The sequence below is a fragment of the Saimiri boliviensis genome, chromosome 16, assembly GCF_048565385.1.
Source record: "Saimiri boliviensis isolate mSaiBol1 chromosome 16, mSaiBol1.pri, whole genome shotgun sequence".
In the NCBI taxonomy this organism is placed as follows: Eukaryota; Metazoa; Chordata; class Mammalia; order Primates; family Cebidae; genus Saimiri; species Saimiri boliviensis.
The window spans coordinates 16,361,362-16,375,371 of NC_133464.1; the positions used below are offsets into that span (position 1 = coordinate 16,361,362).

The window sequence follows — 14,010 nt, forward strand, 5'->3', positions numbered from 1 at the left end:
CCTTTAGGGAATCAAAGCAGGCAATTACTCTTCCATTTTCAACCTGACAACTTTTAGGGGGATGAGCAAATTTGCATTCTTCATCGGAGCGTGAGCATGTTCCTCTTTGAAACTGTCTGCAGACTTCTAATGTCAGCCATTTTGTATCTCTGACTGGGGCAACGTTCAAAGCCATGATGATAAAGTAATTTGGACTGTTTGTTTCTGTTAAATGATGAAATCAATCCAAGTTCTAATGATTCCAAAACTACTGTTGTGAAAACTCCCACATGTAAGTCTGAAGGTGAGTGATAAATTGCTTAGTGAAGTCCAATCCAGGGAACAGGATGATAAGAGAATTTATGGACAGGCAATCACTCATCAATCAATATGTCCCACTTGAAGACGGCAGGCCGCAATAAAAGCATGCTCAGTGTCATCTCTGGCTTTCAACGCCCAAGTCTCTTGACTGTTTTGCAGATACACCTGTTTTTAATAAAGTGGCATCAATATCATGGCACTCCTTGGGAGAATAGTTATGCTGACGCTCACAGCTATTGATGATGTTGGAAAATAAGACACTCAGATGTTCATATTTTAGCAGGATGTTTTTCTTCCCCCTTTTGAAATTCTGAAATTAAGCAATTGGCAAAGTCAGACAACTGAGGTATCTTCAACCACTCATAAGGTCAGGGTAAAGTATACTTGATAGAATAGTGAGATGTGAATACAAAGAAAGCTCCCAGGCTGCAGTTTCCAGCGAAAGTGACTTCACACAGGCACTTTTCAATCATGAACCTGCAATACAGAAATGAAATATCAACTTTTACGCAAACTCAGTGGAATCAACGCTTCAATGAACTATGGAATTCTTATCTAGAATTTGCAAAAGCACAGTTTAAAGCTTTGAGCTTCGAGTATAGTGAGAAAAGTTATGCATTAAAGAAAAAAAAAAAGAATACGCAACGGAAACCGTATTGCAGAATGGTCTAGGCAGCAATCCAAAAGTTAGGAATGACTCAAACAGATGAGTGTGGCAGACACAATAATTAGGCCTTCTGAAACAATCCCATCTAATGTGTTTAATCGCGAAAACAGTGTATTAGGACTGTGACTTCCAATTAATTTCACATTTAGGCCATTGATTTTATTGCTGGGAATGCAATAAACAATTATTTGAGATGTGTCCCTCCTATGTAATAAAGATATTGTCATTTTGGATGAAGTGTGGGCTCTTTCTTTTTTACGTTCTTCCTAGTTTACAGAGATGTAGACTTGGAGATGAGTAGGTAGGGTATTTTTTCTCAGGTATCTTAATATTTCCTCTCCACCATGACTTACCTAATATTTACCTTCCTATTTCCACTGCAAGCACTCACAGGGCAAAGACTATTCTTTGTAGTTTTCATTTCTATATTCCCAATGCCTTCATCTATGGCATATATTATTAGACTCTCAAGAAATTACTTATTGACCAATTTAACTGATGGCTAAATGCATGAATATAAGTTAGTTTTAGTTGAGTTCAGTTTAGTTTTTAACTGAGTCATAATCTAAAAATGCTCTGTAGTATGAAATTCTGGAGTTAAAACACATGGCTACAACAAAAATATAGTCAGTAAGTTTTCAGATGTCTAAAATAAGCACCTTCAGTTTCTTTTAACTTTTCAAGGGTTATGAAATCGTTAAACATGAAAAATTTACAGTTACTGGGACAATCAGGTATAAAGGGATAAAGTCCAGAAGTTGATTATTTTCATAAATTGGATATGCCACAAATGACCTTACATACTTGCTGAGCCTTGATGTCTTTCTAAAAATTTTATACCTAAGAAGAACTTAATGAAGACTGGAAGTAAATTATTTTAAATTGGCATGTACCAAATAAGTTCAGAGAGCAATAATTTTTTCTTTCTTTTTTTTTTTTTTTTGAGATGCAGTCTTTCTCTCTCACCCAGGCTGGAGTACAGTAGCACCAACTCAGCTCACTGCAACCTCTGCTTCCCGGGTTCAGGCTATTCTTGTGCCTCTACCTCCCAAGTAGCTGAGATTACAGGTGCCTGCCACCATGCCCGACTAATTTTTGTGTTTTTAGTAGAGACAGAGTTTCAGGGTTTCACCATGTTGACCAGGCTGGTTTTGAACTCCTGATCTCAGGTGATATGCCTGCCTTGGCCTCTCAAAGTGCTGGAATTACAGGCTTGAGCTACCCTGCCTGGCCCAGAGAGCAATAGTTTTTAAGTGGTTCACAAGTGTTCCCTGAAAAAGTATGTCCCCAAGTCAGCTGAGTTTATTTAACTCTGGGTAAACCAAGCCAGATGAACTTCCTTGCATTAGGGCTTTTCTTTTTTGTTTTTTTCTTTTTTGGGGGACAGAGTTTCACTTTTGTCACCCAGGCTGGAGGGCAGTGGTGCAATCTCGGGTTGCTGCAACCTCTGCTTCCTAAATTCAAGTGATTCTCATGCCTCAGCCTCCCGAGTAGCTGGGATTACCACCAGGCCTGGATAATTTTTATATTTTTAGTAGAGATAGGGTTTCATCTTGTTGGCCAGGTTGTTCTCAAACTCCTTACCTCAGGTGATCCGCCCACCTTGGCCTCACAAAGTGCTGAGATTGCAGGCATAAGCCACTGCACCCGGCCTGCCACAGAGATATTCTTGGCCACTGTGTCTGATGGGTCCCTCATAAGGGAGGAGCCACAATGGCATCTCAAGCTTATCTGACATTGGAACATTTATTCAAGCAGGACATCCCTTGGGGCTGGTGGGAAATGCTACTTCATCCCAATAATTCTTTTAATTCTTAATAAAAGTGTTTGCATGAGTTATAATTGCATGTGCATTTAAGGAAGTTGGCAATCTTGAAAGCTATGACACATAGCAAACTTCAGTTATAAAATATTTGAAGGATCCAGGCAGGCTCCTGCATGTCTGTTTGGCAATGTTGTATTCACAGAAGCTAATATCAACTAGCTTAAGTTAGGGAGCTTAAGAAGATGAGTTTAACAACCAAATTTACTATGGGTTGGGTTTCATAGACCAGCCTGGGCTTGTATCTTCATTACCTTAACCCGTACCACTGGCTCCCATGGAGAACAAAGGACGGGGAAAGCAAGGGACGAGGACACATTTCTGCCTGCATCAAGGGAGATGAGGCACCAATGACCAGGGGATTTCAAATGATGGACTGAACACACTTAGTGCTTGAAAAATATTACATGGAGTCCCCAGGTCCTCAGTACCAGGCCCCAAGGTAGATGCTCAACCTCAAAGGCAGCAGAGTCTCTCCCAAAGGCTTCATGAAGGAAAGAAATAGGTAAACATAGGTACTATTGCGTAGATGGCATGAAAAATTACTCAGCTATTCCCAAAATTTCCCCAACAGCTATGCTTCCAATGCAGTTCAGTGAATTCTGTACATTTTTTATTCATACTTATAGGTAAGAAGAGTTTTTTATTCCCCCTGGGAGAAATACTTTTTTTTCCTTCTGGGAAAACTCCCATTCCAACTTACTATGAAAATCCCACCAGAATGATCAGACTCTACCAAGATACACTTGCTTAAAATTATGTATTTACTTGACTTGATAAAAATGTTGTAGGTTTATTATAAACAAATAATATTTTGAAATATGTATGCATTGTGGTATAGCTAAATTGAGCTAATTAACACATGCATATTTAGCATCTTTTAGTTGTGAGAGCACTTAAAACCTTTAAGTCAGATCATGCCCTATTTGTCTTCAAGATAAACTTGATTTTAAAAGTAGGGATGGCCTTCCTTACACCTTCTACAAAAATTAACTCAAGATGGATTAAAGGCTTAAATTCAAAACTCAAAACCATAAAAACCCTAGAAGAAAACCTAAACAATACCATTCAGGACATAGGCAATGGGGAAAGACTTTATGACACAAACACTGAAAGCAATTGCAACAAAAGCCAAAATTGACAAATGGGATCTGATTAAACTAAAACTTTTGCTCAGCAAAAGAAACTATCATAGAGTGAACAAGCAACCTACAGAATGGGAGAAAATTGTTGCAATCTACCCATATGACAAAGGTCTAACATCCAGAATTTACAAGGAACTTAAACAAATTTACAAGGAAAAAAACCCACTCCCATCAAAAAGTGGGCAAAGGATATGAACAGACACTTCTCAAAAGAAGACATTTATGCAGCCAAAAAACATATGAAAAAAAGCTCAACATCACTGATCATCAAAGAAATGCAAATCAAAACCACAGTGAGATACCATCTCTGGCCAGTCAGAATTGTGATTATTAAAAAGTCAGGAAACAATAGATGCTAGCAAGGTTGTGAAGAAATAGGAATACTTTTACACTGCTGGTGGGAGTATAAATTAGTTCAACCATTGTGGAATACAGTGTGGTGATTCCTCAAGGGTCTAGAGCCAGAAATACTATTTGACCCAGCAATTCCATTACTGGGTATATACCCAAAGGAATATAAATCATTCTTCTATAAAGACATATGCACATGTATGTTTATTGCAGCACTATTTACAATAGCAAAAACATGAAACCAACCCAAATGCCCATCAATAATAGACTGGATAAAGAAAATGTGATACATATACAACATGGAATACTATGCAGCTATAAAAAGGGATGAGATCATGTCCTTTGCAGGAACATGGATAAAGCTGGAAGCCATCATCCTCAGCAAACTGACACAGGAACAGAAAACCAAATGCTGCATGTTCTCGCTCATAAGTGGGAGTTGAACATTAACGCATGGACACAGAGAGGGGAACAACACATTCCAGGATCTGTTGGGGGATGGGGGTGAGGGGAGAGAACTTAGAGGATGGATCAATAGGTGCAGCAAACCACCATGGCACATGTATACCTATGTAACAAACCTGCACATTCTGCACATTATCCTGTTTTGTTTTGTTTTGTTTTTTTAAGAAATAAAGAAAAAAATTCAAAAAAAAAAAAAGCAGGGTAAGCTAGGATGGGCAGATCACTTGAGGCCGGGAGTTTGAGACCAGCCTGGCCAATATGGTGAAACCCTGTCTCCACTAAAAATAAAAAAAATTAGCCTGGCACACACTTGTAATCCCAGCTACTTGGGAGGCTGAGGCATGAGATTCGCTTGAATGTGGGAGGCAGAGGTTGCAGTGAGATGAGAGAGTGCCTTTGCACTCCAGCCTGGGCAACACAGAGAGCCTCTATCTCAAAAAAAGAAAGAAAGAAAAAAAGAAATAAAGAAAGAAAAAAGAAAAGGAAAGAAAAAAAGGAGAAGGGGTAGCCAAGTTTTTTGATGGCCAGAGTCACTTATACAGCAAAGATGTTTCAGAAGGAAAGAGGTATTTATCATATCACAGGTGCAACATATTGCTATCATAGCCTCTCATGAATCCACTCTCTTCCAACTTGCTCTCTGTTCCTTTCCAAAAAGCTACAGTGCTGCTGTTAGCATAGGCACCTGGACCAGGGAGTGGGTACAGGCAGGTAGATATGGGGAGGAGGGAGAGAGCCACTTGAGCTGTTAGATGGGTCCACCGAAGAGAAGAGCAATGGAGGATAAGGATGAGCCAGACCACGTTTCAGCATGGCCATCAAGAGACGGGACTGAGAGATATGCCAATGTATGGACATAATGGAATATTGACGGATTAGCCTGCCAGTTGCTGGGGCATGCTAACTAACAGCACAGTTAGACTGTGCTGTTCAAGGCAGAAACCATCAGTAACTTATCAATCAACCACCTGAAATGTGGCTAGTGCAAATGAGAAACTAAATTTTACATCTTTATTTATTCTTAATGAATTTAAATTTTAAAAACTCACCCTTGATTCAGTCGCTGGAAAACTTTTTAGTGTGATCAGACCAAGTTGAATACATAAATTTACTTTTTTTAATTTTAAGTTTTATGAAACCTACATACAGATGGAGTACTTCCAATGAAAATTTAACATCCAAATTTGGATATGCTCTAAGTAGAAAATATACACTGAATTCAAAAATGCACACCTTGTAAGAAAAAAAAATGTAAAAATATCTTATCAATATTGTTTCATAGCTATTACATAGTAAATTAATATTTTTAATATATTGGGTTAAATATCATCAAAATGGAGCTACATGATTTTTTTTTTTTAACCACTGAGAAATTCAGAATTATCTAAGTAGCTCACATTCTATTTCTACTGATGGTGCTGTCCTAAAAGCTTTCTTTTACATTGTTTCTTCTTCTTTTTTTTTTTTTTTTGAGATGGACTCTTGCTCTGTCACCCAGTCTGGAGTGCAGTGGCGTGATCTCGGCTCACTGTAACCTTCTCCTTCCAGGTTCAAGTGATTCTTCTGCCTCAGTATCCTGAGTACCTGAGACTACAGGCACATGCCACCATGCCTGGCTAATTTTTTGTACTTTTAGTAGAGACAGAGTTTCACCATGTTACCCTGGATGCTCTTGATCTCCTGACCTCATGATCCGCCCGCCTCGGCCTCCCAAATGCTGAAATTACAAGTGTGACCCATTGAGGCCAGTTGCATTTCTTCTATTAGTCAACAGAACTTCCGGGAGTGGTAGAAAGCACCTTGTCCTAAGAACTAGCCTCCAGCCTTCATTTTGCCAAGGTATCTCATCACATAACCTTGGGCAAGTCAGTTTGTCTGAGACCCACCTTCTTCATCTAAACATTGATAACAGTTTCTGCCTATCTGTACATGGTTGCTGCCATGAAAGACAGATAATAGTGAAAATATAAAAGAACTTTGTAAGTTTTAAATGTTGCTATACAAATGTGCATTTACAAAATCTACTTTCGGGCTTCCTCTCTCTCTATGATACTTCCGTATCAATGACCAGGATTCGACCTAGAGTTGATCTGTTCCAGCCACAAAGAGCAGGGCGATGCCTAGAGATCAATGATCTGACTGCATAGGGTACCTGGACCTCTGATCTGGAGAAGCCTCCACTTTTCACATCGCCTTTATTTTTCAGCCCAAGGGAACCTCAGAGAGGTTTTTTTTTCCGAGTGTCACTACAAAAACCTTAAGCTTGCTTTCTTCCTCCAGCTGCTGTTCACCCAAAAGTGAAGGGAACACCTTTGGGGCCAAGCAGTCACCCTGGGTGGAAAGCAGAGCTCAAATCTTCTGGCACACTGATGGGAGCTGGCTTCCCTGTGGGCATGGTGGAAATGGAGCTGGTGTTTCCCTTCACAGTGCCCCAGAGGAGCAGGGAGGAAGGGGTGGCATTTTGAGTTCATCTCCCCAGAGGGGCCCCCTGTTAATAACGTCTGGAGAGGGCATCTCCAGACATTTCATAATTTTGGAAACTAGGAAAATGTCTATCAAGATTCCATGTATAACAGCATTGCCCCTTCCTACGCAAGGCACCCTTAGCCTTTCCCAGAAGTTTCTGGACTGCACTGGGAACAGGATCTCTGGCCATATTATCTTCCAGTTTTTTCTGAGTCTCTCTCACTGGTGTGCTTTGGCTTCCATTTCTTTCACTTCTTTTGACTTTTTTTGGTTTTATTTCCAACGTCCCAAACAAGCCCATCCTAATCTGCTTCTTCCAGGGCAGAACAGAGGCAGCACTCGGGTGTAGGTGCGCCCAGTGACTTCTCTGGCAGGCCCTCTCCTCTTCCTCCTGAGGCATTTAGAAACTTCCTGCCTTTCTAAGCCCCTTCCTGGAAGAGGATATGAGCTTGCCTGAAAGGTTCAGCTGAGCCACCCTCTTTACAGGCCCTCCTCCCCCGCCTGCATCTGGAACAGCGTGCCCTCCTCTGTCCGTTCCCTTTTGACACCCTCTCTTACAGCCCATCTTTGATACTGCCTGGTCGTTATTTTTATATAGGTATCATTATTCCTTAATTCACAAGAACTGTAAATATTGACTTCTCCATCTGCCTCCCTGCAGCATAACTCCTACAGGGTTTGCCTCAGGTGTCTGATAGACTTTGCCTATTATTTTTGAATCCCCAGAGTTCAATTCAGTGCCTGCTATGCAGACTATACTGGACAAAGTTTTGCTGAACGAGCTCCTGATCCTTCTCCAAGGAATATTTGCATTTTAATACAGACCAAAGTCGAAGCTAAAGGAATAATGTTCTGAATGGGGAATTCCAGTATTATCCATAGGAAAATTCCAGCAGATGCCACTGGTTTACCCTGCTGCTGCCAAGTAAGTTGAGGTTGGGAGCTTCCCCAGGGATGCATGCTGTGAGCCTCAGTGCCCAGGTATTCAGTTCAGTGGGTTCCCAGCACTTTGGGAGGACGAGGCGGATGGATCATTTGAGGTCAGGAGTTCCAGACCAGCCTGGACAGCATGGTGAAACCCCATCTTTACAAAAAATACCAAAAAACTAGCCGGGCTGGAAGCGGTGGCTCACGCCTGTAATCCAAACAATTTGGGAAGCCAAGGCAGGCGGATCACAAGGTCAGAAGTTTGAAACCAGCCTAGCCAATATAGTGAAATCCCATCTCTACTAAAAATACAAAAAAAAAAAAAAAAAGAATTAGCTGGACATGGTGGTGCATGCTTGTAATCGCAGCTACTTGGGAGGCTGAGTCAGGAGAATTGCTTAAAACACGGACAGCAGTGGTTGCATTGGGCTGAGACACTCCAGTCCAGGCTGGGTGATGGAGTGAGACTCTGTCTCAAAAAAAAAAAAAAAAAAAAAAAAAATTAGCTGGGCATGGTGGCACATGCCTGTAATCCCACCTATTCAGGAGGCTGACATGAGAATCACTTAAACCTGGGAGGCAAAGGTTGCAGTGAGCCGAGATTGTGCCACTGCACTCCAGCTTGGATGACAAGAGAGACACTGTGTCTCAAAACAAAACAAAACAAAGAAAAGAGAAAAAAAAATGAGAAAAGAAATGCATACTCATAGGCCCCACTGCCAAGGTCCTGGATCAGATGCCCGGACGGTGAGGCCCAGCAATCTGTGTTTTAAGAAACCGTCCAGGGGTGGCTGGTGCAGGCTCAAGCTTGAAAACCCCTGTCTGAAGCATTCCTTGCCTTCTCTGTGCCAGGCATCCTGCTGCTTGCTAAAATAACAAAGATGTCCACCCAGAGTTACCTGCAGAGTCTTGAGTTTACTGATTTCCCCAGAAACAATTGTAAGAGTGCTGGACGGGGCTGCCCCCAGCGGCTGTTTCTGATCAATAAAAAAAAAAAAAAAAAAAAAAAAAAAATCAAAAACAGTAAGACAGAACTAGACTCACAGAAAACACCTTAGAGATTTGTTTCTGCTAAGGCTTCCTTCTGTGAGAATTAGGAAAGACACTGACCCATAGCCCTCTGACAGGCGGCGGGGGGGGGGGGGTTGTGGGAGGGGCTTGTTCTATGGACGCTTGTCTGAGAGAGGACCACTTTAAAGGGACTAATAGCCTGATGACCAGCAGCTCAGTCATCAGAAGGAGCTGCTTTGTAGCGCCTCAGCCTCTCCAGACAGACAGCATGTGATTTAAGGAATATCCAGGTTGACTGCTTGACTCATCTTTAAAGGAAAGGCAAGACTGAAGTTCGAGAATAAAGAAAAAAGGTCCTGTAGTATTTCCTGAAATGCCAAAGGAGGAGCCGTTCAACTCTGCAAAATAATCCCAAGCTATTTTTAGGGTCTTTACTTATATGACACTTCATTTTTCAAAATGTATTTAAAAACTCAGATTCTAAGTGTTAGATTTTCAGAAAGCAGTCACTTTGGACTGTATAAAAGAATTTGCCACTCACGTTCTTTTGCAGGTGCTAAGTTATGCAGGGTGAGTTTAGAAAGTCTGGCCTTTCACTCTGCAAGGAGGCAACCTCACTCCGTTCCACGCCTCTCAGACAAGCCAGGGCTGTGGACCCCAGGTTTCTCCTCCATGCCATTGCTTTGTAGATTGTTTGTACATTTTTTTAAAGGAAAACACATCAATCATGTCCAATCTTGAGGCTGAGAATAATCAAAATTTCAGACCACCTTAAGGGAAATAATTCTGCAGCACACAGCTCCTCCAGTTTACTTTCAGGTCATCCATGATATTTTAACTGCCTGCCAGACATCGGCCTCCTAGGGAGCTGATTAAAGGATCTTTGCAAAACAAGCCTATTTCTGAGTCAGACAGTCAAGAACTCATTACCCATTAAGTAATTTATAGGATGCCTTTAATTTTTTTGTATAGATCTAATTACAAGAAAGAAACCTTGTCTCCTTGACTCTCCTATTTCTAATTTTCAGAATCTCTGAGTTTCCTATTTTTAATTTTTAAATTCTTAAAATATATTTTTTAAAAAATAATGTTTCCTTCCTGAGAGTGACTCGATGTTGGAGCGTCCCCACCTCTATTTCTGGAGCCTAATTTAAAATAGCTCTCAATGTGCTCTCACTGCTGATCAATGACTTGGCTGCATCCTGAGCCTATCAGATACAGACGCCTGGGCGGGCGAGGGCCCTGGAGGAGCCGCCAGCTGAAGGACTGGGGCTGAGAGCCACTTGACCTCCAGGAGGAGGGTGTAAGACTGCCCTGTAATCACAGCCTTAGAGAAGAGGCTCCTGACTGGGGCCTGCCCAGAGGAAGCTCAGTGAACCAAGGGAAACACAGATGTGAATGAGGTCCAAATGCAAATGAATAGAGAGCTAGGTTGACTTCTCAAAGGAAAACATTGAGGCAGGTAGCAAAAGAGATTTCTTTTTAAGTCTTTTTCTTTCTAGATACCTTCAAATTGGTTTCATTTTAACTAATTATTATTATTATTTTTAGATGAAGTCTCCCTCTGTCACCTAGGCTGGAGTGTAGTGGTGCAATCTCAGCTCACTGCAACCTCTGCCTCCTGGGTTCAAGTGATTCTCCTGGCTCAGCCCCACTGAGTAGCTGGGATTACAGGCACCTGCCACCAAGCCTGGCTAATCTTCATATTTTTAGTAGAGATGGGGCTTCACCATGTTGGCCAGGCTGGCCTCAAACTTCTGACCTCAAGTCATCCACTCACCTCGGCCTCCCAAAGTGCTGGGATTACATGGGTGAGCCACTGCACCCAACCTAATTTATTGAAAATGTAAATAAAATGGTGCGTTGAATGTTCTGCTTGGTTAAAGGACAAGACCAACTTTTCTAACCTGGACCCTGGTCGCTCTGCCTCTGAATAGCTGCGTGATGTCATCTGATCTATCTGAGCCTTAGTTTCCTTGTTTGACATCAAAAGGATAGTAACCTAAACTATAAATACATGCACTGCAACCAAAATGTATTTAGCAGTAAACCATCAATACTCTCTATGTGGTACCTAATCTGTATCAACATTAGTTCTTGAGACAGCTACATGCATGTACACACACACACACACACACACACACACGTACACACACACACATACAAATGACAGGTGAAAATAAATTTTTTTACTAAAGGTTATCATTTTCTCAAAAGTCAACCAAGTATAAGTAAATGAAAGTAGAAAGGCTCCTTCTCTGAAGGTAGATACAACCTATGAAGTCCTGTTTAGCACGTGAGTCGGACACGCCCTTGTAGACTGTCTTCTAAAACTAACTCCAAACACTCATTCCTTCTCACTAGGGAAAGAGTCATCACTGACAATGATATCTTCATTTTACATGGTAGTTTGTCCTCTGGAGCATACTTACAGGGAAAAAAAATGTAGGGTTACTCAAGGCCTTTCAATGAGTCAGATAAGCCAAACTTTGTTTCATGATAAAAATAACAAAAGGAGAAATTTCCAACTGATTTTTTTTTCATGTCTCTTATGTCTTAAAGTACAAGTGAAAAATTCATAAATCTGGGGCTCATTTTAGCATGTGAAAATTTCCAGTCGATTTTCATTGCCATTTCCAGGAATGGGCAGAGAAAGAAATCACATCTTCAATTCAAAGGGGGGATATTTCTAAATATACTCCTGAAACTACAGCCAGATGCAATCTATTCAACACATATTTGTATTCAAATTATGTTTTTCACTGCATCTGTGTTTTCTATCCAAATATTTATAATTCAGTTAGGAGATGCTCTTATTAGAAATAAAAGCAATTGTATTATAGACCATTGAAAACTGCACTGCACTTACCGGTTTCCTGGGTGTCCAGGAACCAGTGGCTGCAGGCAGACAGAACAATCATCGATCTGTCAGCTGAAATCTAGCCCTGAATTCCCAGAGAAGTCTTCATGAGAACTTCTATTTCCTCCCCTGGCCACAGCCTCGGGTGGACAGAACCACTTTCAGCTGACCTTTGTCTTTTTCTCTCTCTCCAGTGACCAGCCTAATGGCCATTTCATTGGCCTGCACACCTACCTATAAATACCAGTAACCCCCTTTTGTGACAAAATGTTTGTAATGCAACTTTTATTATCACCGAATGGAAATCATAGTGTAACCAACAGACACACTTTTTAAAAACAAAATCTATATATTGCCATAACTATAAATACAGTAATTTACATAATAGAAAGCCATTTTATACAATAAATCATATATATTTTAAAATTTTGATGCTAAGGCACAAGCATATTAGAAGACAGAATGAAGTGTCAGAGCTGACACCTATACGTTTGCAGCACTGTAATGAACGGGACAGGTACAAATGTAGACTGACATAGGTTTGAGAAGAGACGTGGCTTATCAAATTGCCAAATAATTTCTGATGAAGTTCCTAACAAGAACAATCTTATCTCAGTTTACACAGTTGTTGCATTCTTGAAAAATTCAACTATACTGAGACTGTCCAATAATTTAAAAAAATAAACATAAGACCTGGCACAATGGCTCACACCTGTAATCCCACACTTTGGGAGGCTGAGGCGAGCAGATCACCTGAGGTCAGGAGTTCGAGATCAGCGGGCCAAACCCTGTCTCTACTAAAAATACAAAAATTAGCCAGGTGTAGTGACAGGCCCCTGTAATCCCAGCTACTCGGGGACTGAGGCAGGAGAATCACTTGAACCTAAGAGGCAGAGGCTGCAGTGAGCTGAGACTACACCATCACACTCCAGCCTGGTGATACAGCAAGAATCCATCTCAAATAATAATAATAGCGATACAGGCTGGTTTCTTGCTCTGACAGAGTCATGTTCATTGCAAGATGTCAAAATTCTTTACTCCTGTCCATTAAATTCCAGAGATGCTCCTGAGACATTTGGACTATTTTTTTAAAAATGCTCCTGTAAGTTTGCACTGTGTCCCTCTGGGTAGAATGGTCCCCATTATGAATAGAGATGTGAGGGATTCGTCTGCCTAAGTATCACCAAGTAGGCCTGGGTGTAACACTTCAGCATAGTTAGAAGAGTAAACAGTGGGAAGCGCTGGCAGGATCTCGACAAGACCCCCAGCTGGAGGAAGCTCTTTCTGGAAGCATCACCTAGGATCCATTAGAATTGGAAGAGTTGGCAGGGGAGGGGAAATTGGTTAAATGTTAGAGCAATGGTCGATCAGAAGGCCAAAAGTTACACTGCAGTGCTCAGAAGAAAAAGAAGTTACTGCTGAGGTCAATTCATTAGAGGCAAAGTCATCTTTGGGGATTGGGAATAAGGTGTGCAGGAAAGACATGAGTCAAAATGGGCTGAAAGGTTGAGCATGGTGGCTCAAGCCTGTAATCCCAGCACTTTGGGAGGCTAAGGCGGGTGGATTGCCCAAGGTCATGAGTTCGAGACCAGCCTGGGAAATACGGTGAAACCCCGTCTCTACCAAAAAAGATACAAAATATTAACCTGGCATGGTGATGTGCACCTGTAATCCCAGTTACTTGGGAGGCTGAGGTGGGAGAATCGCTTGACTGCAGGAGGCAGAGTTTGCAGTGAGCTAAGATCATGCCACTGCACTCCAGCCTGGGTGACAGGGCAAGACCCTATCTCAAAAAAGAAAAAAAGAAGCGGGTATTCAAAATGTGGGTCCTGTGTGTGCAGAAGGACATCAAATCTCCTCCCAGAGAAGGCAGAAGGCAGCTAGAAATAGGGGTCTAGAAGTCATGGTCATGGCTCCCGAGTTGGAGTTCATGGTCACGGAAGTGGCTGCTCAAACCACAGAATGGCCAAAATAAGAGAGGGGGAAGGGATTTGTT

The 14,010-nt window shown here is 41.5% G+C and overlaps 1 protein-coding gene across 9 annotated transcripts in view; it reads right to left on the reverse strand.

The window, feature by feature from the left end:
* MBNL2 (muscleblind like splicing regulator 2) overlaps nucleotides 1–14,010 on the reverse strand; it is a 175,019-nt gene that overhangs the window by 120,566 nt on the left and 40,443 nt on the right. For all 9 annotated transcript variants that reach the window (XM_003928208.3, XM_010338804.3, XM_010338802.3 and 6 more), the window contains exon 2: nucleotides 2–777. In XM_003928208.3, coding sequence (XP_003928257.1) covers nucleotides 2–175 — 174 coding nt within the window. In that variant the 5' untranslated portion in view covers nucleotides 176–777. The remainder of the gene's footprint in view (nucleotide 1; nucleotides 778–14,010) is intronic.